The sequence below is a fragment of the Herpailurus yagouaroundi genome, unplaced genomic scaffold (genome assembly GCF_014898765.1).
Source record: "Herpailurus yagouaroundi ecotype Mexico unplaced genomic scaffold, PumYag 198, whole genome shotgun sequence".
Lineage (NCBI taxonomy): Eukaryota > Metazoa > Chordata > Mammalia > Carnivora > Felidae > Herpailurus > Herpailurus yagouaroundi.
In genome coordinates, this window is record NW_024412429.1 from 14,936,904 (window position 1) to 14,963,932 (window position 27,029).

Below are 27,029 nucleotides of genomic sequence, written 5' to 3' on the forward strand. Positions count from 1 at the left end.
AGGAGACTATAGATGCTGGAGAGGATGTGGAGAAACGGGAACCCTCTTGCACTGTTGGTGGGAATGCAAATTGGTGCAGCCGCTCTGGAAAGCAGTGTGGAGGTTCCTCAGAAAATTAAAAATAGACCTACCCTATGACCCAGCAATAGCACTGCTAGGAATTTATCCAAGGGACACAGGAGTACTGATGCATAGGGGCACTTGTACCCCAATGTTCATAGCAGCACTCTCAACAATAGCCAAATTATGGAAAGAGCCTAAATGTCCATCAACTGATGAATGGATAAAGAAATTGTGGTTTATATACACAATGGAATACTATGTGGCAATGAGAAAAAATGAAATATGGCCTTTTGTAGCAACGTGGATGGAACTGGAGAGTGTGATGCTAAGTGAAATAAGCCATACAGAGAAAGACAGATACCATATGGTTTCACTCTTATGTGGATCCTGAGAAACTTAACAGGAACCCATGGGGGAGGGGAAGGAAAAAAAAAAAAAGAGGTTAGAGTGGGAGAGAGCCAAAGCATAAGAGACTGTTGAGAACTGAGAACAAACTAAGGGTTGATGGGGGTGGGAGGGAGGAGAAGGTGGGTGATGGGTATTGAGGAGGGCACCTTTTGGGATGAGCACTGGGTGTTGTATGGAAACCAATTTGACAATAAATTTCATATATATAAAAAAAAAAAAAAAACCAACAACTCTAGGTTTTCCCAGTTTTGCTTTTGCAGTTTACTAGCTGAGTAACTCTCCTCCTGTGTAGCTGCAGAGGGGTGAGCCAGCTGTCTCAGAAGGTGCTGTTAAGTGCTGGGTGCCCTCCCAAGGACCTCGCAGGGTGAATCTTTCCAGGACAGTGGTCCCCACAGGCCTATGTGGATGCAGAATAGGGAGGGGGAAAAAGTCAGCTAGGAAGCTTCTAAAAACCTGTGCATTATCTCCTCCTGTCCCCCCGGAACTACCAGGGGAGGGAGGGTGGGCATTTGTGTTTCAAAAGAGCTTTGATAAGTCTGATATAACTAACCTACTTCTCCCTCCTCCCCAGTCACTAGCATCCATGATGTAGGTGTAGCCAGGCCTTCTGAGAGGATTCTTTTTCCTTCTCCAAGTTTAATCATGGCCTTGCTTGTCTTAAAACCAAGTCAGCCACTGGCCAGGGGTGTCACTGGCTTGCCAATTTGTATCTACTCAGGAGCTGAAACCATAAGAGAACCTGGAGAATAGTTCCTGCCTTTCTATAGGGAACCGTATCACTGATCATTTCAATCTTAGAATATTTTACGTGCTGCAAATTGTCAACTGTATGTTAATGACCTATTTAACACCAGACAGTGTAAGACTCTTCTAGGCATAGATTATGTAATAAACTTCTTTGCCCTTATTGCCTAGTGCAGAGCCTCAACTTCGTAGTTTTTGAAATTTCTGTGGTTCTTGTTGTCGACATTGATCTTGTTTTAATCCCTACTGTCTGCCTTAGCCCTCCATCTAATTTGAGGCATCTGTATCCGATGAGGTAGGTGGAGGGTCAGTGTTGGAAAATCTTGAAGGCCAGCTGCACTGTTTAAGTCTATAGGTTCTTTGAATAAAGGAAAAATGAAACATTTTAAAAATTTGTGGCCTCTATGTCTAAGAGAGGTGGCCAGTAAAATTTTGGCATCATTATTCCTAAACAGAACAGCATATACAAGCCCAAGGTAGGAGTTTACTATCAGAGTGCCTATCCACCTGACTTTATATTGATGCACTATTATCATAATCATAAGTTATGATAGTTGAATTCCATATCATGAAAGGAATTCACTCCAGACAACAGGTCTGACCTAACACACATTACTAATGACAACCCGAGTATTTTAGCATTGAGTGAGAGAGGTGTTCTAACCCCCCGTAGCAGTATTGCCACAGAGATTCTGTATGAGAGAGGATGTGGGAAGGAAAAAGAGAAGAAGACACTAAATAAGAGGAACTTGCTAAAGAGATGAAGTTGCCTTTTTACTCCTTTCTTCCTGAGCAGCTCTTAAAAGTAGCACACCTTTTTCATTATTCTATAGGCATCCTCTACTTTTCTGGTACTTATTATTTTGTGTGATTGAATTGGATTTGCTCCAATCCTGGTCTTTCTAAAATTTCTTCTTTTCAGTGATATTTATCACAGTGAACATTTGGAACAACCTGAATGCCTACAAGTAGGAGACTGTTCAGACAATTAATACAGCCATACCCTGGGACAATGGACAGCCTTTAGAGCAATGGTGTAGGGGTTCTGGTAGTAGATTGGGAGAAAGGGTGTTTTTATTTTATATGTCTCCCTGAGATTTATCAAAAACAATGAAAAAGAATGAAAAAATGGTGAGAAAAAAAGTCTTCTCTAGTGATGAAATTTGAAGTGGGGTTTGTGAGCAAACGACTAAGAAGGAATTCTTGAGACGTTTTGGTGCGATGAGGTTTTATTATAGCACTTCTCCAAAGCTCAAAGAGAGCTCAAAGAGAACTCTATATTTAGTTTTTCCCCATGATTATGTTCATTTAGAAAAATATGCATCAGGTAATACACAGAAAAAAAATCTACGAAAGAGTTACGAGACAACATTGATTCTATCAGACATTGGGATATATTTAACAACCACAGTAATTTAGACAGATATGTCCTTGGAGCAGAATATGCAGTTTGAAATAAGCCCATAGACGTAGGAGATGAATACTCACAAAATCATTTGGAGACAATTGGATGACCATGGGAATGGGCAGGGAAGCAGCTGACTTATTACCACATGTCCTCACGTCTCACACAGGCATAATTGCACATATTCTCTGTCTCTCTCTCTCTCTCTCTCTCTCTCTCTCTCTCACACACACACAGTTTCAACTGGACCAAGAATTAAATGTTTGTTTGAAGTTGATATTTTGTAAGCTAACACCACTTGATTATTAGTGATTTTACATGGTTTAAAGTGTATTTCATTTATTTATTTAATTTTGAAAAAGATTTATTTATTTTTGAGAGATAGAGAGAGACAGAGCATGGGGCGGGGCGGGCAGAGAGAGAATCCAAAGCAGGCTCCGGGCTCTGAGCTGTCAAGCACAGAGCCCCATGTGGAGCTCGAGTCCACGAACCGTGAGATCATGACCTGAGCCAAAGTCAGACACTTAACTGACTGAGAAACTCAGGCGCCCTGGTTTAAAGCATATTTTAAAACATAAAACCACAAAATTAAAGAAATTATAGAGGTTATTTTTTTCTCCTTTATAACCTGGTAGTGGGGAAATCCTTCTTGGCTTGTCAAAAACCCAGAATTAAAAAGGGATTGAATTGTACATTTGTAGATATGAAAACATCAATGAGACAAAATGTATATATAAAAACTAAATAAAAGACAAATGAAAAATTAGAGAAAAATGGGTGTCACATATATGACACAAGCTATATCATTTTTTTAACGTTTATTTATTTATTTTTGAGACAGAGAGAGACAGAGCATGAATGGGGGAGGGTCAGAGAGAGGGAGACACAGAATCTGAAACAGGCCCCAGGCTCTGAGCCATCAGCCCAGAGCCTGACGTGGGGCTCGAACTCACGGACCGCGAGATCATGACCTGAGCCGAAGTCGGACGCTTAACTGACTGAGCCACCCACATGCCCCAAGCTATATCATTTTGTAATAGACAAAGATCTTTATAAATCAGTAAGAAAGAAAATCAAACAGTAGAAAATGGGCAAAGGGTATAAGAAAACACCTGTATGTAGGCAGCATTCCTCCAAGTGAAGGTGCATGCAAATGTCCAGTCAGTTGTTTTTATCCCATGGATCTTTTTGCACTTGTATGCAAAACTAGATTACAAAGTTATTGATAGCAGCCTTTTGGTAGACACACATATATGTTTTAAACCTAAAATCATCCTAAGCTTCCCTATAGGGAACACTTCACAGAGAGTAAAATGCATCCATACGATGAAATACTATGCATCTATTTAAAAAAGTGAGGAAGATTTATATGCAGTGCAATATGAAGATGTGGAAGATATATATACTTCATTCTTAAAGTAGTCTCTGCATATGTAAGAATGTGTGAGCGTATATAAATATTAACTCATTATGTTAAACATTACAGTAAAAATGTAAGGATAACCAAGAGGCTATTTAAACATTTAGATACATTTATCAAGATAAATCAAGTAGAAAAAAGATAAAATATAATATGACCCTATTTGTGGTCTCAGTTTTCTTCTCTCTCTCTCACTTGCTCATTAAATTTATTAACACTGTGTCAGGCACTATTAAGTGCTTTACACGGATTCTCTTGTCCAAACCTCATGACAACCTTAAAGAAAGCTTTTATTGTTATTGTTGTTGTTTGTTATCCTATGTCCCCACTTTAGCCAATGAGGATATTGAGGCATAGAGTTTCGGACTTTGCCAAAGATCACAGAGCTAGCGAATGCCACAGCCAGGAGTCGAAGCCAGGCAGTCTGGGCTTCAAGAGAGCTTATGCTCATAACCTTTGGGCAGTGAGGTCGTCCTGTACATAAATGCATGGACATACGTCACAGATTCACATGTAAAAAGTGTTTGGAAGAACGTAGCGTGATAGTCTCTGGATAGGATAGTGTAAGTAATTCTTTTAACTTCTCGTGTTTCTATATATTTTGTTCCAGAACACATGCATTTTCAGCATGACATTTTCAATAGGGTGGTTTGATTTAAACCATACTTCCGTGTGTAAAGTATACCTCCTGTGGCCATTATGCAGTTTTACTGTACTACTAGAGTTTTGTCTTTTAAATCAGGCATTTCAAATCCCTCTATTGTATACTGTAAAAAACTGATGCAGCCGGGCCTTCCTTGTCCTCTAGTGGTGAATTCTAGTATGTTACCTGGCAGCTCGTTGTGGTATTTTAGGTTTATACTTGACACGAAGAAAGTGATCAGATCAATGCCTTCTTATGTTGGCATTCCCACATGTCTTTTATCAGTCTCTGTTTTCTTGGGGAAAAACTGCACAAAAAACAACTGTCTCCCTCTTAAGGGTGTCTGGGAATGTTTTTGTTGCTTGCTTCAGGCTGAGTTTTATCCTTACTAAGTGTTTAGACAGTCGATGCCAAGTGCAGTTTCCTTAATTTACGTTTCTGCCTATACTTCGGTTTTTCTCGTTGCTCACCATTCCTGATTTTCTAAAAATACTAATTTTAACTTTGAGACTCAGTGGGATAGAAACATTTTGATTTGTTTCACATTCGTATTGCTTTCCAAGGCCTGATGACGGACCCATCTTGGTTCATCATTGTCAAAATTATGTTTATTGGCAGGCATTTCTCTGTGTTGTGATTTTCTGTGATGATGTATAGAATGTTGTCAGAGGTGGCAAAATTTCATCATTTAGAAGTCTTATGCCCTGGGGCGCCTGGGTGGCTCAGTCAGTTAAGCATCTGACTTCGGCTCAGGTCATGATCTCAGTTTGTGAGTTTGAGCCCCGCGTTGGGCTCTGTGCTGATGGCTCAGAGCCTGGAGCCTGCTTCGGATTTTGTCTCCCTCTCTCTCTACCCCTCCCCTGCTTGTGCTGTCTCTCTCTCTCTCTCTCTCTCTCTCTCTCTCTCAAAAATAAAATAAACATTTAAAAAAAAAGAACTTATATTTCCAAGTTTTCTGGACTGTTTTACAGATGAACTCCTTCCTGACTGTTTCCTGGGCATTACTCATAGCCAGGGTGCTCCTGGTTCTTGCTCACATAACTCGTATCCAGAGATCTTCAAAACTTCTAATCTTAGAGGAAGTATTGTAGGAATTCCGTAGCACGTGAATTTTTTTTTTATTATTCCAGTGGAATTATTATGTAGTTATTTTTAGATGAATTTTTGAACTTTAGATTGGCACGAAGATAGAAGCTGTGTTTTTGCTTGTCGTGGAATACGTAAAGCTACTTTTCACCTACTTCAAGCCACTTTGTATTCCAAAAGCTTATACTGATTCCGTAGCAGGTACCTAAAGGTATGCCTGCGTGGTTGTAGCTTGAGTCTAATACTTGGCTACACATCATGGGTAATACTAACTCAGTGTTTGAGACAAAATCATTTTGCGTCACAGGGCTACAACGAAGTGTTGTTTTATTTGTTTGTTTGTGTATTTGGTTGGTTGGTTGGTTGTGGGAATGAATAGCCGGCCAGAGCCATACGTCCATACTAATGTCATGTGTTTATTTTTTTAAAGCTTTTATGAATTCTTACATAATTATATTACGTTTTTGTTTTATACCCCAGGAGGAACTAGAAGGGAATCATAAATAGTACCCCACTGGTTGACAAAAATATACAAATTTCCCCCTTCCCACAGTTTTGCTTTCTGCAGTTTCAGTTACCCGTGGGCAACCACGGTCCAGAAACAGATGGTCCACCTTCTGACAGGTGTCAGGGGCTCAGTAGTAGCCTAAAGCTTTATCACACTGCTTTTGTCATTCACGTGACCTCATCTCATCACGAAGGCATTTTATCATCTCACATTGTCCGAAGAAGAGTACAGACGGTACAGTAAGATATTGTCAGAGAGACACCACACTCCTGTAACTTTTATTACAATATATTGTGATTTTTGTTGTATTCTGTTATTATTATTATTATTATTATTAATCTTTTATGGAGCCTAACTTATAAATTAAGCTTTATCATGGGTATGTGTGTATAGGAAAAAACATAGTTAAGTAAAGTTTTTTTATATATAGTTTCAGACATCCACTGGGGGTCATGCAAGGTGGATAAGGGGGAAGCACTGTAGATGTTCTACTCCGATCCCAAGGAAAAGTTTGAACTAAATACAAAATAACTAAATAGAGAGAAAACAGACAGTTTACTTAGGTAATTTGTATCAATCTTTGAAGATCAGTTTTTAGCAGGTGAGAGAAGCTTAAATAGGAAAATAAGTAACATGGATCTTTATAAAATGCCAGTACATCATTATTATTTTGTTTCAGAAGTTCTGTATGTGTAAGCCATACTTCTATGCTTTTCCTCCTGCCTTTTCTGTCTCCCCAGTGTTAGAGGGGTACCACAGGGTCATGGTTAAGAATTCAGGCTCTGTGGCCATCCTACCAGAGTGTGACTCTGTCCTTCGCTGCTTAGTTGCACAACTTTGGATGAGTTAGCTAACCTCTCTTTACCTTTGTTTGGCCATATAAGGCACGTGTGTTATGTTAAGGGTAGACTTCTTGATTTGTTATGAGGATTAAATGCTTATCCGTGTCAAGTACCCGGAACTCGTAAGCACTGTGTTCAATCAATGTTGGCTACTGCATTACACGGACGCAAGTAAATTCAGCTGTATCCATTGAACACTCAATGGTTGGAAAAAGGAGGATGGAAATTTGTCCAGATATTTCTGCATTTTCCCTTGGCCCTAGAGCATGTTAGAGAAGAATTGACATGGGAGCCCAAAGCTGACTCTTCCCTCAGTTGGTCTTGACACCCACCTGCCTCCCAGGGCAGGCACCTCACCTCCCTAAGTATAGTTCTAGGCTTAAAGATCAGATTTTCACGTGAGGTGGCTAACACAGGCTAAGTGTATCAGTCTATGAAATTGCCTTTATGTGACCGTTTTGACCTACAAAATTGGCGGTTTTGTATGGTTCAACCTAATAAGTTATTGAGTGCTCAGCTGGAAAATTCTTGGGTTTTATTTGTCTTGCTTTAGAATTTAATTACTAAGAAAGATAAGATACTATGTATGTTTTTCCTCACTACTTGCCCCCCCCCCCCCCCCCGACTGCCCAGGGAGTATGTTTTATGTTTTTCTCCTTTGTTGGGTGGTAATGTCTATTTTTGAGGCAATTCTGAGTGGTGGGAATGTGTTTTTGACAAGCCCTACCTCTAATCCATCTCTCCTTTCTGCTCTGCCTCAGGGCTCATGCATTGTCTAACCCACCCACATCTGCTCTCAGGAAAACACCAAGTAAATTCAGTCATGCAGAAGAACAAATGGCAAATAAGGCTGGTGTTCTCCTGCAGAAGTTGTGTAGATCTCAGTAGCCATCATCCTCTTTAAGGAGGGAATGAATCACAAATTATGGACTGAAAGGCTCTACTGAGTCAGTAGAAATTTTCATGGAGCTGGAGGCTGGCAGTGGGGATTTATTTGTGTGGTACGAGACAGGTGAGTTCCTGAAACCTGTAAAATCATATATAGCCCATTTCCCAGTCCCAGTTTCTGGAGGTAGGGAGTTCCGTTTCTCCTCTTTTTTTGGGGGGGGGGCCGATAAAAACTTTAAGACCACATGTTGGGATTGTTGTAATAAAATAGATACCATTTATAGATTTTATAGATTTCTTATATTGTCTTATACAATCCTCACAATATCCTTAGGCAGCTGGTAGACACTGTTATGACCACCATTTAGGATGAGGAAATGGAGATTTAGAGCAGTGAGGTAACCTACTCAAGACCACTAAACTAGTAATGGAAATGTCACACTAAGTGGACAACTCTGGATCGGGGGGTGAGGGGGTGGGGGGGTGAGAAAGAGAATGTTGATTGTGATGGTCTTTCAGGCCGCTTGCCTCTGAGAGTCCTTGATTTGGGGTTGTGACCCATGAGGCCAGTGTGTTCCAGAAGACCTGGCTTATGGTGGTTCTTTAATGAGGGTCATTATTTAGAATCTGAGTGGAGATAATTAATAATATATTTTAATGTATTCTCTTTTACTGAAAGATAACTTGTTTTAAATGTTTATTTATGTTTGAGACAGAGAGAGACAGAGCATGAGCAGGGAAGGGGCAGAGAGAGAGGGAGACACAGAATGCAAAGCAGGCTCCGGGCTCTGAGCTGTCAGCACAGAGCTCGACGTGGGACTCGAACTCACGAACTGTGAGATCATGACCTGAACCGAAGTCGGACGCTTAACCGACTGAGCCACCCAGGCGCCCCTAAATGTTTATTTTTGAGAGAGGGAGAGCATGCGCAAGCAGGGGAGGGGCAGCGAGAGGGGGACAGAGGACCTGAAGCAGACCCTGCACTGACAGCAATGAACCCAATGTGGGGCTTGAACTCATGAACTGTGACATCATGATCTGAGCCAAATCGGACGCTCAACCTACTGAGCCACCCAGGCGCCCCTGAAAAATAACTTTTAGTTTGGTAAATATATTACCAGGGAACAGCTTATTTATTGTTCTTTATCAATAATGATAAAATGTATGATAAGATTCGTAACACTTCAAAAGCCCTCTACTCTAATAAAAGTATTTATTTACTTATACTAGCACTCCATGATTTTGTCCATGTTTATGCCAAATGCTGAATATAATAATTTGATAGAAAACAATTTAAAATACTGAATGATTGCAACCATCCACCAAGTACTTAGAAACTAAGAAACAAAACTTTATTACAGAATTAGGAATATCAGCAAATGTTGAAAAGGCCATGGGATAAGTGGCCGGTAGTATTTGGAGTGCAAGAAGCTGATATAACACAGTTGTGCTAAAATGAAAAGTGCAAACTTTGTGTTTGAGACTATTCATAAATAATAATGAGTCATTTATTTTGTCAAAAAAAGAAGTATATTGTCTAGAAATTAATAAATAAAAGCCAGTTTCTTACTAGCGTTACTGCAACACTAAATTATATTTTGCGCTGTATTATTTGTGAATCGAGATAGCCATTTACATTTCAAAAGCCCTTTGAAACTAGACATTAATAGAATACATTATCACAAGGTGATAGAACATGATTTGTTTCTGAGTTTCCTGCTGAGATTACTTTATATTTACAGCTGTCCAGGACTGCCATAAATTATGTTTGATCTTTTTTTAAAGTTAACTCTGCGTGTGTGTGTGTGTGTCTGTGTGTGTGTGCGTGTGTAACACTTATCTGTAAGCACTTTTATGCAGCGAAAGGGGAAGAAAATTGTCATTATTACTGCAAGGAAAGGCGTCCTACTTAGTAGTACTCTGCATAGTGCGAGAACTACTGTGGACGTGTTTAAGACAAGGTGCTACTGATTATGAGAGGAGAGAAGGCGAACTTCCGGGGATGACGATATCATGGGAGACCTTGCTTTTGAACTAGGTGCTAAGGAGGAGAATTTTCCCAGAAGCAAAGAGGAGGTGCCCAAGGTGGCAGGGCCAAGCTGCATAAGGATGGTGCAGAGGCAGCTGGAGCGGGGAGGAACCGAGGCTGGGTGTATGAAGTGCGGAGAGGGTCGAGTCTGGCAGAAGCAAGCTGCGGTGCAGTACAAGTTGCTATGTGGGTTATTGGTGACATGACTAGAAAGTAGGTTGAGGCCAGATTGGGAAAAGTTTGGAGTCCTGGGATCTGGAATAAGAACCCTGCCAGGCAGTGGTAACCCATTTTAAGGTGGCAAGGGAATGATGTTATCAGAGTTGCGCTCTGAAAAATCAGTCTAATGTTAGTGAGTAGTACGAATCAGGTAGCAGAGAGACTGGAGTGCGGGGAGGCCAGACAGATGCGTCAGAATCGAGTCTTCACAAAAGTACCAAGCCCAGGTCCTACCAGTAGTGATTCTGATTCAGTAAGTCTGGAGGGGCCCAGGGGTCTGCAATACGAACAGGGTCTCCAAGTGATTCTTAGACCAGTGGGGTGCTGTGTACCCTTTAAGAAACATCAAGGAAGGGGCACGTGTGTGGCTCAGTAAGTTAACCATCAGCGTTCGTCTCAGGTCATGATCTCTTGGTTTGGTTTGTGAGTTCGAGCCCCATGTTAGAAACTATGCTGTTAGCACAGAGTCCGTTTTAGAACGTCTCTCCCTCTCTTTGACCCTCCCCAGCTTGCTGTCTCTCTCTAAAAAACAAATAAACTTAAAGAAAGAAAGAAAGAAGGAAAGAAAGAAAGAAAGAAAGAAAGAAACATCAAGGAAGAGTTGAGAGGTACTTGAATTAAAACTGGAATGGGAGAAGCCTAAGGGTGGAAGGAATGACAACGATCAGTGGTGACGGTGGCTGTGACGTGAAGTTGAGAATTGGTGCAAGAGAGAGGCTTACCTCCGAAGACAACTGTATTTATGGGGTGATTGCCTACCCAGAAGTCCCTGCTAGACAAGGGCAAGTGACCCGAGAGAGCCAGGCAGAAGCCTTTTAGGCCTTTGAGACCTAGCCTCAGAAGTCACACACCATCTCTCTGACCCATCCTACTTGACTCTCCTACGGTGCCCAAATCCCAACCAGTTTCAAGAGAAAGGAAGACAGTCTCTATCCCCTCATGGCGCAGGTAGCGGTGAGCTTCTGAAAGAGCATGTAGGACCAGAAATGGTGTTGTTGTCTTCATCAGAAAATATGGTTTAAAAAAGCAAATCCCTTATGTTGCAAAATGTAAACCAATGGAGCCTACTTAGGGGAAAGCAGCTGGTTAAGTATTATCATACCCGTGGATTTACGTTGCATGGTTATAGACATTATGAAATCCAGTCTCTTCGGAAACAAACTGGAATATTAAATTAATATCTGTTTCCAAAGACTTAATGGATTTTTAGGTGGATGACTTAGAAATAAGATGTGGCTCTCACTGTTAAAAAATGTTAATGAAAGAAACATAGAAGTGACAATGATATAGAATATTATTAGATGAATTCATGGAAGAGATATATGCACAGTACTTAGAGACCAAAATTCTTAATTATGAAGGTTAGCAGGAAGGCAAGGTTGTCACTGTCACAGGGTTAGCTAGCCTACAAGCACCCGAAGTCAGGAACCTTGGAATCAAAGTCAGGGTATTAGAAATAAAGAATATGAAATTTTTCATCTGATGAGTTTAACACAAGAACAATAGTTTGCTATTTTTGGGGGCTGAAGACAGCCAAGAAGTGTTTCTGCTATCTAGATTTGCATATTTAATAGAACGACACTTTACAAATACACACACATACACAGACACACACATATACGCCCACACCCACACACTGTGTCACATTATAGTTTATACAGGGAAGGGAAATGCAGGAAGTAAAGATGTGGTTCTTGTCCCAAGCACTGTTTGTTTATGGTGTTTACTTCCTAAGAGAGCCCTAGTAGATGCTAGAAGTCTTCTTGTAGGTAGGTAAAATTTCGTGTAATAAATAAGTAAATTATTTTATTGCCATATTGCTTGTAAAGCTAAAACTGAAACAAAACAAAACATAACAAAACAAAACAAAAACACACACACAAAAACCTCCACATAAGTCTGTAATAACGGGGAGATGTGAAACCAGTATTGTAGCTTTTCACTCTAAATCTGATCTGAACAATGACCATAATGATTAGAAACATTTCGGTGTTAGAAATGTTTTTGATTTAAAATACCACAACTATGTCAGTTGTACATTCAGTTTGTTTTTATGGCTCTTAGCGAATTTTCTTTACTAACCGCAGGATACACAGACTTTTGCAAAGCGTGTGGTGGTTTGTCCATATTTCTGCCTACAAATAAGGCTCTTGCTCAGCTGGGTGACTTCTCTAATGCCCTACATTAAGTTTAGGTCCTAAAAAAATTCTGTTACTAAACCATTTGCAACTATTAGTAAACTATTGGTAGAGAATAAAAAAAAATAAAAAAATAAAAAAATAAACACTTAATAAGCCCCAGTCACTGTGAGTAGCTTGATTTAATTTGAAGACAAGAACATCTCTTTTTAATGTATGAACAATTATTATTGTCTTACAATTAAAAGCTGGCATTTTATGTGTTCCTCCATTTTGTTTTTAAAAGCCCTTCTTGAGTAAAATGATCAGTGTAAAACAGTTTTGCTTTGGCTCACAATCTGTTTTCCATAGACCTTTTGTTAATGCTCAATCATTAAGTGAAATTGTATCTCCATTTCCTCTGCTTGCTTTGAGCGTTATTTACTCTTCTTTAATCTAATGGGACTAAATGAGATTAGATTTGGGAAGCACAAAGGAAGAAACTGGATTTTTCCACTGTTTTTTTGACAGCTAGATTTGGGAGAATGTAAAATAATCTCTGTACTTTCTCTGGCTGATTTTAATAGGAAGGTCAAAAATCTGGCTATTAATTCTTACACCTGCTGTGACCCCAAGTCTCTTGCCAAGGTTTGCAAAGCCCTTTGGTCCATGTGTCACTGTCTCACTTGGAAATAACCTGTGTCTTTTGGGGTGAGTCACCATTTCATAGTCCTGCTTCTTTAGCTACCTCTGACAAATTTAAAATAACAATACCAAATACCTAATAATGTATACCTTCGAAGTTATTTTGAGGGAAAAAGGATGAAGTTTAGAGACGGGAACACACCAAGTTGCAAATGATTAATCATAAAGAACCCTGCGTATAATGTACTCTCAGACACCGATTTATCAAAACAAAAAAATAGCACCATACAGGAGAGTGTTGTAGAGTTGGTATAGCAGGACTCAAAAATCAAGGCTAAATATGTCCTAGCATTTATGCCTTGAATGCCTCCTAATCAGTTATTCCCAGTCTGTACTTGGGAGCTGTGGCACAGTAATATTTTGCTTGCTCTGGACCACTTGAGAATCTGCTTATGCATAACAGTTGTTATTTCTTTTGGATATATCCTATCGCCACCGAATGGGAATGCATACCAGTAACTGCCTGAAGCAAGCAGCTAACGCGGATTGGATTAGATTTACCATTTGTTAGCAAAGATGGGTTGGTACCTATTAAAAAAGAAAAGAAATCTCAATAGGAGCGATTTAATGGAAAGGCACGCACAGGCATGTTTGCTGGGTAGTCAAGGTCCACTCTGTCTTTGTTAGCAGATTACGCAACAGTTGTTTCCCAGAACGCTACTAATAATGCTGCAAGAATGACAAAAGAAACTTTGTTAGCCTAAATATTTTTCAAGAGAGGTATGCACATCAAGTTGCTAAAAGGGAAGGTAACAATAATAATAATAATACAATGTAACACAGATTAAGTGCCTATTATGTTCCAGGCCCAGTGCTGTATGTTTTATATATATGATGCTCTTTAACTCCCCAGCAGCCCTGTGAGGTAGCTGTTAGTTTCTCCAGTTTAGACGAAAGGAAACTGATGTTCAGATAGGTTAAGACACTTGCTCAGTGTCATACAGCTTGTAAGGGGCAGCAAACTTAGGTCATTCTGACTTCCAAGATCATGTTTATTCTCATGACAGCACACTCTTAAAACGGAAAAACATCTTAGATGATTACTGAGCTGTATTGAAGTGCAATATCACTGCTCTCTTGAATATTGTCAGTAATTAACATAATTACAGTATCATACAGATATTCTAAGGATCTGAAGCACTGGTTTTTAAACCTTAGTTTAGGTGCACCTGGATGGCTCAAGTTGGTTGAGCATCCGACTTTTTGTTTTTTATCTATTCTTTAAAAAAAAAAAATGTTTGTCTTTGAGAAAGAGTGGGGGAGGGGCAGAGAGGGGGAGACACAGAATGCGAAGCAGGTTCCAGGCTCCAAGCTGTCAGCACAGAGCCCCATGGCCCGATGTGGGGCCTGAACTCATAAACCACAAGATCATGACCTGAGATGAAGTCAGATGCTTAGCCAACTGAGCCACCCAGGTGTACTGAGCACCTGACTCTTGATTTAGGCTCAGGTTGTGATCCCAGCGTCATGGGATCAAACATGGAGCCTGCTTGGGATTGGCTGTCTCTCCTTCTGTCCCTCTCTGCCGCCCACTGTCTTTCTGTAAAATAAAAAAATAAAATAAACCTTAGTTTGGGTACAATTACCATGAGGAGTGTGTCCAAAGAAGACTTCTAAGCCTTGTCTGAGATTCTCATTCAGAAGATCTGCTGCAGAACCCAGGAATCTATACCTCCAACAAGCACCACATTCTGATGCCATTGGTCCATGAATAGCATTTGTCGATAAAAACCTAAAGAAATGTAATTCAGCCCAAAGCATCACAAAAAAGCTTCTTTTAAAATTGTCCTGCTCATAAATAAATAAATAAATAAATAAATAAATAAATAAATAAATAAATAAATAAAATTGTTCTGCTCAATGTAGTATTGCATTAGGAAAAACCTTATCAAGTGGGTCTTCTTGAAATAGTCCTTCTTGAAATGTCCTTCTTGAGGATGTTTGTTGCGTTCCCAAAGTGGAGCCAGAAATAACCCATCAACTGGTTATACCACCAAGTGTTTTCAGGGATATAACTTACTCCTCAGATAAATTAGGAACTCTTACATTTAAGATTTTGATATGCTCACTCATATTTTTCTTACAAGAGCATGATTCCAAGGATTATTCTCTTAGAATACTTACATGGCGGCTTAAAAGCACCCAAAGCCACAGGGAAACAAAATAAAACAACAGAACAAACAAACAAAATCCAGCCCAAGCCCTCTCCTAGAAAGACTTGACAGGTGGATCCCAGAGTAGTACACTGAATGGTGTCTGCTTGAAGGAACTGAAAGCATTCGTGTTCCTGATAAAACCAGAAGGTTGGCCTGTGCATCATTTTGATTACCCAAAATACCTTAAATAATTGCTTATGAATGTAGTTAAAGAGCACGCCTTCAGGTGATGGCCAGCATATCCACTCAAGAAGCGACTTTGTGGCTGTGAAACAACTCTAATGCGTATACTCTTCACCTGTCAGACTCACCCCCTTCTCTGCCCTCAAAGGTTCATTTAGTCCAATTAATGAGGGGAGATTTGGACTGGTGACCAGACTGTTCAAGATAAATCAACTAACAAGACCTGAAGAAAGTCCAGAAGGCAGTGAGAGTGAGGGAGGAGGAGAGGCATCCCAACTCTTTCTGTCCAACCTAAGCAATCAGCAGTCAGAAAAGGAAGGACAGGTATAAAAACAAAGAGGAGGTGACAATGCAGAATTGAGACTTTGCTATACACGGGGGGTAGGCACACGTCTTAGACTACTCTCCAAGAGTCTCCTGCAAATATATGTGTGTATATGTTTCCACATAGTAGGTCTTGTCTCTCCTCTTCATTCTTAACCCTGGTTTGAGGTTTAAATTGTAATTACAAAATGGTATCAGTGTCCATTTTCACAGGTTGGAATGAGGAAATTCTTGCATGCCTGGGTCTTGTCATTTGTTTTTGAGAATTATATCTGATAAAGAGATGACGCAGATCTTGGATGACTGTTGCTAATGTTTTTGCCTTTTTTTTTTAAGTTAAAATATATTGTGTGGTTCCAACAGGTGAAACAGGGCTTTAGTGATAATCTGCTTTTGCAAATAAACCCATTCTCTTTCTTCATCATAGAAGTTTTCCTTCTGAGATAAATGTCATTTTAGGATAGGTCGATGCTATTATCTCAATTTGTTTGATCATCAGATTTTTTTAAAAAAATGATTGACCTCATTCTCGAACATCTATATTAGAGTGCCCAGGTCATGCACTTTTATATAGGGAAATTTTGAGCACATTCATCCAGAGAAAGTTATGACTTATGAGAGTCCCAAGGTTACATGCTTAGCATTTCTTGAGGATGAGTTTTCTGAAAGCTCCTTGAACATCTATTTCCATATTCACAATTGGAGAATGACAATGTGGAGCCATCTAAGGGAAGGACAGTTGTGAGAAATGGAATTCAATCTACTTTTTAAACCTTTTCTCTCCAGCTTTTCTCTCTCTATAGGGATTTAAACCACCTCCAAGTGTCTCGCCCTTAGAAACATACTCCTTTTTCTTTCTTCACTTCTTAATTTTCACTGCCTGGGGCTATTCAGCAAGGCTACCTCTAATTAGAACAGCTGACAGTGAGATGTGAATGACAAAAGACTTAACCTTCCGGGGTAGGTGTTTACAATCCTGAAATGGTTATTAGACCAAAGGCGACTCCCTGCTTCAGAATTTGTGGCTGAGATATATATTTTTTTATTCTGGTGTGCTTTCCCTGCCTACCCTAGTAAGCCAAATGACCAGGAAAATAGAACAACACACGTCAAAACACCAATGAACAAAATTCATGGGATCTGTTTTATTTTATAGGTTTGGGGCTTTCCATGACTTCATTTTCTTTACTTCTCTTCTGTCACCTTCTAAGCGACTCTTCATCCCCTAGCAGCAAGTGAGTCACCTTTAGGGGAAGAGTTTTTCTGTAGCTAATCTTTCCACCTATAGAGAAAAGAGCTTCTGGGTATCTGATGGTTAGAAGCATGATTTCTGACTTCTGGTTGCTAACTGCTTTTTTGACATGGGGCAGGTCACAGATTGCAACTGTCCTACAGTTCCTAACCTGTAGAAAGTGCTCTGATTCTGGAATTCTGCTATCCTATGAGTTCCTTTATTCTGTTTATTTGTTTTGAAGCCCTTCCGATCTGAATAATTTCTCCATGAGGCATATGAAGTGAACAGTTGGGCAAAAGCAAGACGTCTACAACTCAAGGGAATTGTTCTAACAGCTAACTAGATTGTTACCCATTTTGAATGTGTATAATTCATGGACTTCACCTGTAACGCGAGTGACAACTGAACATTAATTCACAAAACTGGCAAAAATATGAAAATATTTTGTAGAAACTTCAGTTTACGCAGATTGTAGTAAAAATTACCTTGGTTGTTATAGCCATGACAGTAAAATGCTAAGCATTGTGTGATGATAATAGCAATATCACCCAGACATTAAAGAATGTCATGAAAGATCTAGACATCCTATTTTTAAAAATATCGATTTCTGCTCACCTTCTAAAATGCTTAAGGCAAAAGGCCAGCCCAGGATTGTGGCTTTGAAGCTGCCCTCCTCATCTGCCTCAGTCAGGAAGTGACTGGAAAGAATTTTGTCGGTGTACCTACAAATGTGGTAATCTCTTCTCAAGGGCATCGTGAACATTTGTGATGATGCACAAACTACCATTAAGTTTTTAAAAACCATTAAAAATAATAAGTTAGTTGCACACAGCAAGTAAGCAATTTAAAAGTTGAGCCACATGTTAGTCTTTAAATTATTTGAGAAAACAAAATGCTGATACTCTTTCTACCATAGAAAATGCCCCTTCACTCATAGTAATTGGTCCGGTACAAATACAGCTATCATTAGACCCTCTTGTTTCTAAGACCCCCTTCTTTCCTCCTCGTGGGCACTTTACAGTCACAGATTTGCAAACAAGTTAAACGGCACTGTTTTCATGAAAAGGTAACATGCATGCTCCTTTTTTTTCTTTTTTTCCTTTTTTGGTTAGAGTATATATATATGTGTATATGTATATATGTCTATACATATATATATATATAGACATATAGACACATATATGTACACACACATATATATGTGTATGTGTACACATATATATGTATATGTGTGTGTATATATATGTGTGTGTATATACATTCTCCCCTTCATCCTGCAGCTATTATGAAATGCCTCTAAAGGACTGTTCTTATGTGATTCAGTGTGCAATGGGTTCATGTACACACATAGATGCTGCATTTTTTAAGGAATCTCTTGGATCTTTTTTGTTTCTACACTTTATGTTTTTCTTTCTTCTCTTGATTTTCTTTCCTTGAATACTCAGATTCAACAGAAGTGCCAGTTCTCAGCTAGAGCTCATTGCCAAGGCTGTTGTTTAAAAAGCAAGTCTAGTCATGAGTACTTTGTTTGCTGTTCTTAAGCAATCTCAAGACAAAAACAAAAACAAAACAAAACAAAACAAAAATAGCCTTAACCTCTTGGGTTAAGAGGAGCCTCAGAACTGAACACATTGTAAGGTAAAACTTATGGGTTAAATTCATTGAAACTAAGTCACTGAGAGACATTGTATTCCTGCAGTTTACAGATTCCAAAATCTCTGTATTCCTACCTGGGTCAAAAAAGAACAGATTAAGGGGCACCTGGGTGACTCAGTGGGTTAAACGTCTGACATAGGCTCAGGTCATGATCTCACAGTTCATGAGTTCGAGCCCCTCACTGAGTTCTGTGCTGACAGCTCAGAGCCTGGAGCCTGCTTCGGATTCTGTGTCTCCCTCTCTCTCTACCCCTTCCCCACTTGCATCCCCTCTCTCCTTCTCTCTCTCTCTCAAAAATAAATAAACATTAAAAAAAGAAGACCAGATTAAGAATCAGATTAAAGAGGTGGCTTGATTTCTGAGTCAGTCCCTTCCTTCTAGTTTTTCAACCAAAGGCATGAATCACGCCGTTTCCTTCTCTTCTTGAGACTGGGCACAGGGGTGCCACACAAATCCTTCCAGATTGGGCCTGGGGTTATGGCACAGTGTCCTGAGCAGATGCTCACCTACTGACAGTCTCCATTCTGCTGTGGGTATGAGTTTGGCTTTTTCCTTGTCAGTGATGTAGGCAACAAAGAAAAGCTTTCTTGGCGCGGTCCTAGGGTCTGAACCTTCCTAGATAGCACTTTGTGAATTTGTAGGAGGAAACGAATCTCATCATGTCAGTTGCCTCTGATGCTGGGAACAATTATTAGACAGGAAGTCTGACTTCATGGTGGTAGCAGGTGGAGGACCACCCATCCTATATTTGTTAAGGGAAAGGGCAGGAACAACCCAGCACCATTTCTTGTGCTGTGAGGAGAGACTAAAGATTCAAGATGGCCTCAGTGAGTCGTGCCCCTAATGATGACAAGGCTGGGCCTCGCCAAAAAGTTTAAGTTGACCACTTTGCTCTTCAACAACCTCTGTTTTTTGTGGGCCTCAGTGACTTCCCCATCTGCCTGATCCTAAAGGCACAGGGAACTCCCTCGTTAGTCTGTTCCCATGAAATAAGCTGAATATTATACGCAGAGATGGGAGAGCACATATTTGGAATGGTATAGAAGAAACTTTGTATAGGAAGATATTCAAAAGAATATTTGGAAAGCACAACAAAAGGTATTACAGTGTTTTGGACAATCAGATATCTACACAATGTAGGGGAAGTGTTAAGAATTTAAATTTTATGTTATCTTACTTAGTCTTGAACAAGAATGTTAAAAGTAGAAAATACAACATTGTGTTTTTCATTTATTTTGTTGTGACTTTGTGATGATTTAGTTATTATTAACAATGAAATAATTGAAGAATTTGGTGGAGCTGTCAGACAGGGTCTAGACAATACTGAAATAATTACTAGACTTGCGCTTTTTATTTATTTTTTTTAATTAATTAATTTTTTTAAGTTTATTTATTTTTGAGACAGAGAGAGACAGAGCATGAACAGGGGAGGGTCAGAGAGAGAGGGAGACACAGAATCGGAAGCAGGCTCCAGGCTCTGAGCCATCAGCCCAGAGCCCGACGCGGGGCTCGAACTCACGGACCGCGAGATCGTGACCTGAGCTGAAGTCGGACGCTTAACCGACTGCGCCACCCAGGCGCCCCAACACTTTTTGTTTTTAAATGAAGTCGGCACTGGGTTGTAAATCAGGTAAGCCACCGATGATAGACCGAAACCACTAAGATCACATCTTAATGGTAGGCTAAGATCGTATTTGGATCACTTGTAAATTAATAAAGGGTTATTTATTATATCAAAGTATGGCCTCAAGCCACATTTCCACAGCTACTTTATTAGCATAGAAAATCAAACAAACACATCTTTGCCATCAAAGAGAGGAGTTTTATATTCCCAAATTGTTGCAGATAGCACAAGAATTCACACTCCCAGGTTTTCTCCACAAAGATCCCTGAATTACTTACGTGTGTGGCCCTCCATCGTCAGAGTACTTGCCATGTGGACTGTATATATTCTTTTTTTCTTTCTCTATATTCATCTCGTTTGTAAAGCTGTTGGCTTCCCTAGCTTTCTGTTACAGATCGACAAACTGACTTGTCATTTTTAATCGTGTAATTATTGATTATCGCAAAACAACTTTTAAATAGAAAATAATTTGTCTTTTATTTCTATTTACCAACAGAGCTAAACTATATACTGAGCACTCTCTTGTGTGCTTTCCAGATGTTAACTCCTGTTACCCTCCTAACAACCATATGTGGTGTGCGTCATTATCATCCCCACTTTACAGATGAGGCAACTGAAAGATGGAGCGTGTGGGTAATTTGCCCAAGAGGTGGAGCTGGAACTTAAACCAGGCCCTTGGGATGCATGCCTTTAACCACAATGTTACAGAGTTTATACAGTGTGTGATCCATACCGGGATCCCCGTACTTGTCGATTGTGCCTGAGAGGCACCAGTCTGGTTAAAACAGATTAGTGATCTGATTCTGTATGTCTGGGCTGGGCCTGGGTAATAATCTACATTTGTCCCAAGTTCCCTGGTGATGCTGGCCCAGACACTTTGAGAATCACCTGAGCTGTCATAATATTGAGGTTATGGGAAATAAATAGCTAATTCATCCATGCTGTTTTGTTTTCATGGTAATAATTGAAAATAGGAACTTTGGGGGGTGTGTGGGTGGCTCAGTTGGTTAAGCGTCTGCCTTGGGCTCAGGTCACGATCTCGCGGTTTGTGAGTTTGAGCCCCGCGTTGGGCTCTGTGCTGACAGCGCAGCGCCTGGAGCCCGTTTTGGATTCTGTGTCTCCCTCTCTCTCTCTGCCCTCTCTCCCTTTCTCGTGCTCTGTCTTTCTCTCTCTCTCTCAAATGAATAAACATTAAAAAAAACTTAAAAAGAAAACAAGAAAATAGGAGCTATTTGTGGCTCAGACCCTCTCTTTTAATTACTCCTGGATTTTATTCTTATCTCATTGTTTTAATATCCGTTTTTTTACTGAAATAACTTCAAACCTTATTTTATATATTTTAAAAGCCATTTTGCGAGTTGCCTGTTCATATCTTTGTTTAACAATGTAGTATAGCTTAAGGTTTTTCTCATTGATTTTATTTGAAATTTTAACTCTTTATTATATTTTTGCAGATATGTTACCCGTATAGTCTTCATGTTTAATTATGTTTAAAATTTGTCAAGTGTGTAGTTGTTATTTTTATGCAATGAAATATAGTCCTCCTCTGTTATTTTTAGGCCTAAATTGTCTTCAGTAAACATAGATACTGACTTTATTTTCAAGTACTTGTTACAGTTACTTTATTTTCATTCCTTAAACCATTTGGAATTTATTTTGGTGTGCAGTGAGGCTCTAAATTGATTTTTCTTTCTTTTTTTAAAAGTTTATTTATTTATTTTGAGAAAGAGAGAGAGAAAGAGAGAGAACCAGTGGGGGAGGGGCAGAGAGTGATGGAGACAGAGGATTCAAAGCAAGCTCTGTGCTCTCAGCACAGAGCCCAATGTGGGGCTTGAACTCATGAACTGTGAGATCACGACCTGAGCCAAAGCTGGATTCTTAACCAACTGAGACACCCAGACGCCCCTAAATTGATTTTTCTTTCTTAATTTGCCTACTAGTTTTGCCTAAGCCATTCACTAAATAATCTTTCTCATTTTTGTTGGGATAGACTGCGGTCTCTTTCTGGACTATGTTTTCCATTCCATTCTGCAGTTCTCTCCTTCCCTGTTATCAAACTGCTTCAACTCACTTAGTCTTTTGTTGTATTGGAATATTTGGTGGGTTGAGCCCTTTGCTCCCCCTATCATTATGTTTCTTTTATGTAATGAAGATTATCTTCATAAAGGAGTCAGAGCTCTCATTGTTTAAAGCATATAAGAAACTGTTTTTGACAACTTAGTAAAGATCACTATTTTCTTGGGTTTTTCAGAAAAATCTGTAAATTCAAAGTTACCCTTATAATGACTTTGGCATTGGGATGGCAGCTGAGTTTTAGACTAAAGACATCATGACAAAAGAAGAAACATTATCTTATTCTTCCCTGTTGCCTTGGCTTCAGAGAATGATAGAAGGAGTCAGTGTCTCCAAAGAATGGAGACAAAGAATTTAATAGAAGCATCAAAATAATCTATTATATATATATACTTCACTATAGGCTTGCAGAACAATCCACGGAGAGAGACCTTTCTAAAGAAAATTTAAAGAAATTAAAAATTAAAGAAAAATATGAGTTACAGAGGTGAGGAAAACAAAAGGACGTACAATTTTTATGTTGTTGTGAGAAAGGAAAATACGTTTCATTGTTGAAGTGTTGGGCATGATTTGGTTCACGTTTAAAATAGTATGTGGGACACCAGCGGATATTTTACAGGCCACAAAAGAACCTGAGTCTGTAGATTGGTTTTCTGCCCCCGAAATTATACCCTTAAATGACGAGAGTCAGTCTTAACAACTGCTGTTGTTTGTGAGAGTAATACCTGAGTCAGGCCAAGCTCCCCGTGGAGTATTCCTGTGAAGATGCCTCATTGGAAGCAAACCTGGGGTTTCTCTTCTGCCTCATGTCCATTTGGCGGCCTCATTCCTGATGATTCCACTAGGCCTTATCCTAGAGTACCATGCATTTGAGACTTACTGCCAAAAGTGCTATTTTAACCATGCTTTTAGTATAATTTGAAAGGTGGTGGAGCAGACTAGAATTGCCTCTAAATATACAATGTACTGCTCTTGCGTCTATCTTCCTGTGTTCCCTTTGCACCTCCTTCCTATCACACTTCTTTGCTGTTGCTATTTTCTAAGCCAGATTTTTTTTCCCCTTTATGTTGGTATTGTCTCTTCCTGAAAGGGAACAATATTGCCCTTGACAAACCCAAAAATAAAAGAGAAGGTCGTGCTGGTTCCTCTAGCTTGAGAAGAGAGAGCATGTTATTTGTAAACAAGCCAGCATCTTCGTCCCGCCCGAAGTCCTGCCTTCTTCACCTTTGGCTCTTTATCTCAATGACATGAGATGCTTCGCTCTGGGTTCCCAAGGCACCAAACTTTGGGAGCAATATAATAAAAACGAGGCTACTGTATTTGCTTCTTCCCCTGAAACACACAGACTGATGTATTGCTGTAGGGGGAAAGTACTCCTGAGGGATGTGAAGAGACTACGTTTACAAAGAGGCTAGGTTTAGGCTCTGCGTCTTCCTTTTTTCTCCTTGTTCACCTGTACTCAACCCCTCCAAAATTATCAATATACCCCATCAGTACTTTGCACATATTTTGTGTGTAGTAAATCTTTAAAAAAATTTTAATGTTTATTTTTTATTTTTGAGAGAGAGAGAGCGAGAGAGCGCGAGCGCACAAGTGGGGAAGGGCAGAGAGAGAGAGGGGGACACAGAATCCAAAGCAGACTCCAGGCTCTCAGAGCTGTGGGCACAGTGCCTGATGTGGGGCTCGAACCCACGGACCAACTGTACCAAGTCAGTTGCTTGACGTACTCAGTTGACCTGAGCCAACGTCAGATGTCAGATGCTTAACCTACTGAGCCACCCGGGCACCCCTGTAGTAAATCATTTTTAAAAGCTAGTTAAGAAATTTGGTCCTCCTTGAAGACTACAAACCCTCTTTAACCTAACATTTCATTCCCACATTTCCTTGCCCTTAGTGATTAATAGCTGCTTAGCAAATAGAAATAAGGCTTACATGAGAAATTTGAAAAAATAAGACAGCTTATTTGTAAATCCATGTAAATCATTTCTGTCTTACTTGTTTTCTTCTGTGTTTCTTAGAAATAATGCCCTTTTTTAGAGGTGGCTTTTAAAATTTCTTTCAGTAAGGGAAGTATCCAAGTAAGTGGAGATTCTAAAGTGATACAAAGTTGAGGAACCTTTGACTCTGGGTCTTGAGCGAATACAAGTGAGAATTTCAAGAATAATAAGGGTGAGGACTCAATGTGGAATACATAGTCCTCACCCAATAAAGGATGAAAAAAAACCCAGTGCTGTGGTGCCTTGATGGCTCAGTTGGTTAAGCATCTGACTCTTGATTTCTGTTCAGGTCATGATCTCATGGGTTGTGAGTTCGAGCCCCACATTGGGCTCTGCACTGACAACATGGGGAGCCTGCTTCGATTCTCTCTCCCTCTCTCTCTGCCCTTCCTTGCTCCCCTCTCTCTGTCTCTAAAAAAAAAAAAAAAATTAAAAAAAAAACTTAAAAAGAAAACCAAAACATGCCAGTAAACACAAACAAGTACTGTTAAGTCCGTACCTTGCACTGACTTTCCATTACAGCAAATGCCATACTGGAAGACAAACCCTTATGGAGGAGTGGTAAGCCCTGATCTCAAGGCTGTACGATTACTTTATTCCCAGTAATTAAATAACTTGGTCACTAGCCCCAACCATGTCAAGATACATTAAATCTAATGGCTCAGATTTGTTCTGTAAATATATGCTGGAATGTTTTAAACTTCACACCGAGCTCTGATTCTTAGTGTTTGGAACATGTAAATAGATACCAAATTTCTCCTGGCTTACAGAAATTTCTTAGTTTTCTTGCCTCTGTTAAATGCATATTCTAGTAAATACAATCAAAGAAGGCAATGGTCGGTTCTTTTTGCTTAGCACAAGCTGTTGCTATCATATTTAAATTAATGAGTAAAAATGAATAGGACAAAAACTAACATTTATTGATGAACAAATACTATGTGTTAAGCTTTGGACAAAACATTTAGGTAAAGTGTCTCATTTAACCTTTACAGTGATTTGTGGTACTTGTGTGTCTCCCTTTTACGAATGAGCCAACTGAGGCATAAAATGGCTGAGTCACCTTTTAAAAATCTTCTGGTAAACGCGAATGCTGGGGATTGCAAGTTAGGTCTGTTGTGCTCCCAGGGCCAAAAATTTACTCCTGATGGAATTAATTATTCCATTCTGCCTCTACTGAAGAGTAGTTTTATTGTTGTTTTCTGTAAATCATGGTAATAGCTATCATTCTTTATAAACACGCTTTGTAAACAAATTTGGTATTACAATAAACAGTCCTTACTCTAACTGGGATAGAAAAATGAAAAACATTTCATTACTAATATTGTTGTAACGTCGTTTTAACAGGCTTTACTATGGCTGCAACTGATTTCTATTTTACCTTGAAATCCCAGGTCAAGAAATTATTGTATTGTAGCTTGGAGAGACCCACAAATCTGTAAACATTTCTTGCTTGGGAATCTAATCTTAAATTGTGTTAGGAAGCATAAAATGGAACTTTTAAAATACTCTTTATAGATTCTTGCACCTATATTTGTTTGTCTTCCATAACTGATATTGTATATGCTTAAATAATGTTAAAACTCTCTAATATTGTTTATAAATGTAAATATATATATGTAAATACATATACACAAACTATTTATATATATATATAATTATATATATATAAACACTCACACATAGAGCAGTGTGACTACCTTGGTAACTTGTTATAATGTATATTTCTAATGCGGTAGTTACAATTTTTAACTTGTGCATCACAGTATTAGCTATTTGGATAGAATTCCAGCAGGTTCAAAGAGCAAACTAAAAATAAGTAAGATTATATCTTGTACGAAAACAAATATGAGAAATTAAATGTCATTGTAATATTTGTCTACAAAGGATTCATTTAGTTTCTTTCTCCCAAGTTCCAAAATTAAAACTTTATATATATATCAAAGGTTATAATTTGGGACTTTTAATAATTTGAATGATTTCTTTTCTACCAAAAAGAAAAAAACCCTTATAAGCTTTTAGGATTTTAACATAGTAAGAATGCCTGAGTTCCTAAGTATAGACAAAGAAGGTGTTATTTTTTTCCCCCGAAAACAGCTTCTGAAGCACTTTTTATAAATCAATAGAAAAATTGTCTTTGTAGAAATGCTGGCATTGGAGAGTGGTGCATTTGGTCAGTAAGCAGGGGGTAAGGCTAAAGAATGAGAGAATAATATGCTTTTATAGAGGCGTTGCTATAGGGATATTTTAGGGAGAATGTTGCTAGCTGAGCTGGAAGTTCCCTTGGTGAAAGCTGTGTTTGATTTAGAAACTGATTGAATTAGAACAAATTCCAAAAGTAACTATAATAGGCGGGACATGATAAAACCAAACTTCAAGACTCCTGGTGCGATAAAAGGTACTTTTGTTACTATCTGTGTGTGTGTGTTTGTGTGTGTGTGTGTGTGCACGTGTGTGTGTGTGTGTGTGTGTGTGTGTGTGTGTGTGTGTGTGTACTTTTTCTTTTAATATAATTCCAGTTTGACTCCCTGGTACAAAAACTTTGAGATTGTATGAATAGACTTTAAAACAACTCTAAGTTTAAATTGTTTTCTTCCTATTTTATCTGAACTAAGCGCTAATGGAACTGGAATGAATAGTTCTGATTTATGTTCATGATTTCGGAAAACCTAAACAAATATTTACAGTGTAAGCCTGAACAGTGAAAA

At 39.1% G+C, this 27,029-nt stretch overlaps 1 protein-coding gene across 16 annotated transcripts in view; it reads left to right on the top strand.

The window, feature by feature from the left end:
• Positions 1-27,029, top strand: part of SYNE1 (spectrin repeat containing nuclear envelope protein 1) — a 480,816-nt gene that overhangs the window by 36,062 nt on the left and 417,725 nt on the right. Inside the window, exon 1 of one of the 16 annotated variants that reach the window (XM_040448848.1) lies at positions 26,539-26,719. The exons of the other annotated variants lie outside the window; for them this stretch is intronic. Coding sequence (XP_040304782.1) covers positions 26,680-26,719 — 40 coding nt within the window. The 5' untranslated portion in view covers positions 26,539-26,679. Of the gene's footprint in view, positions 1-26,538; positions 26,720-27,029 lie in introns of those variants that run through there. 16 annotated transcript variants of the gene reach the window in all.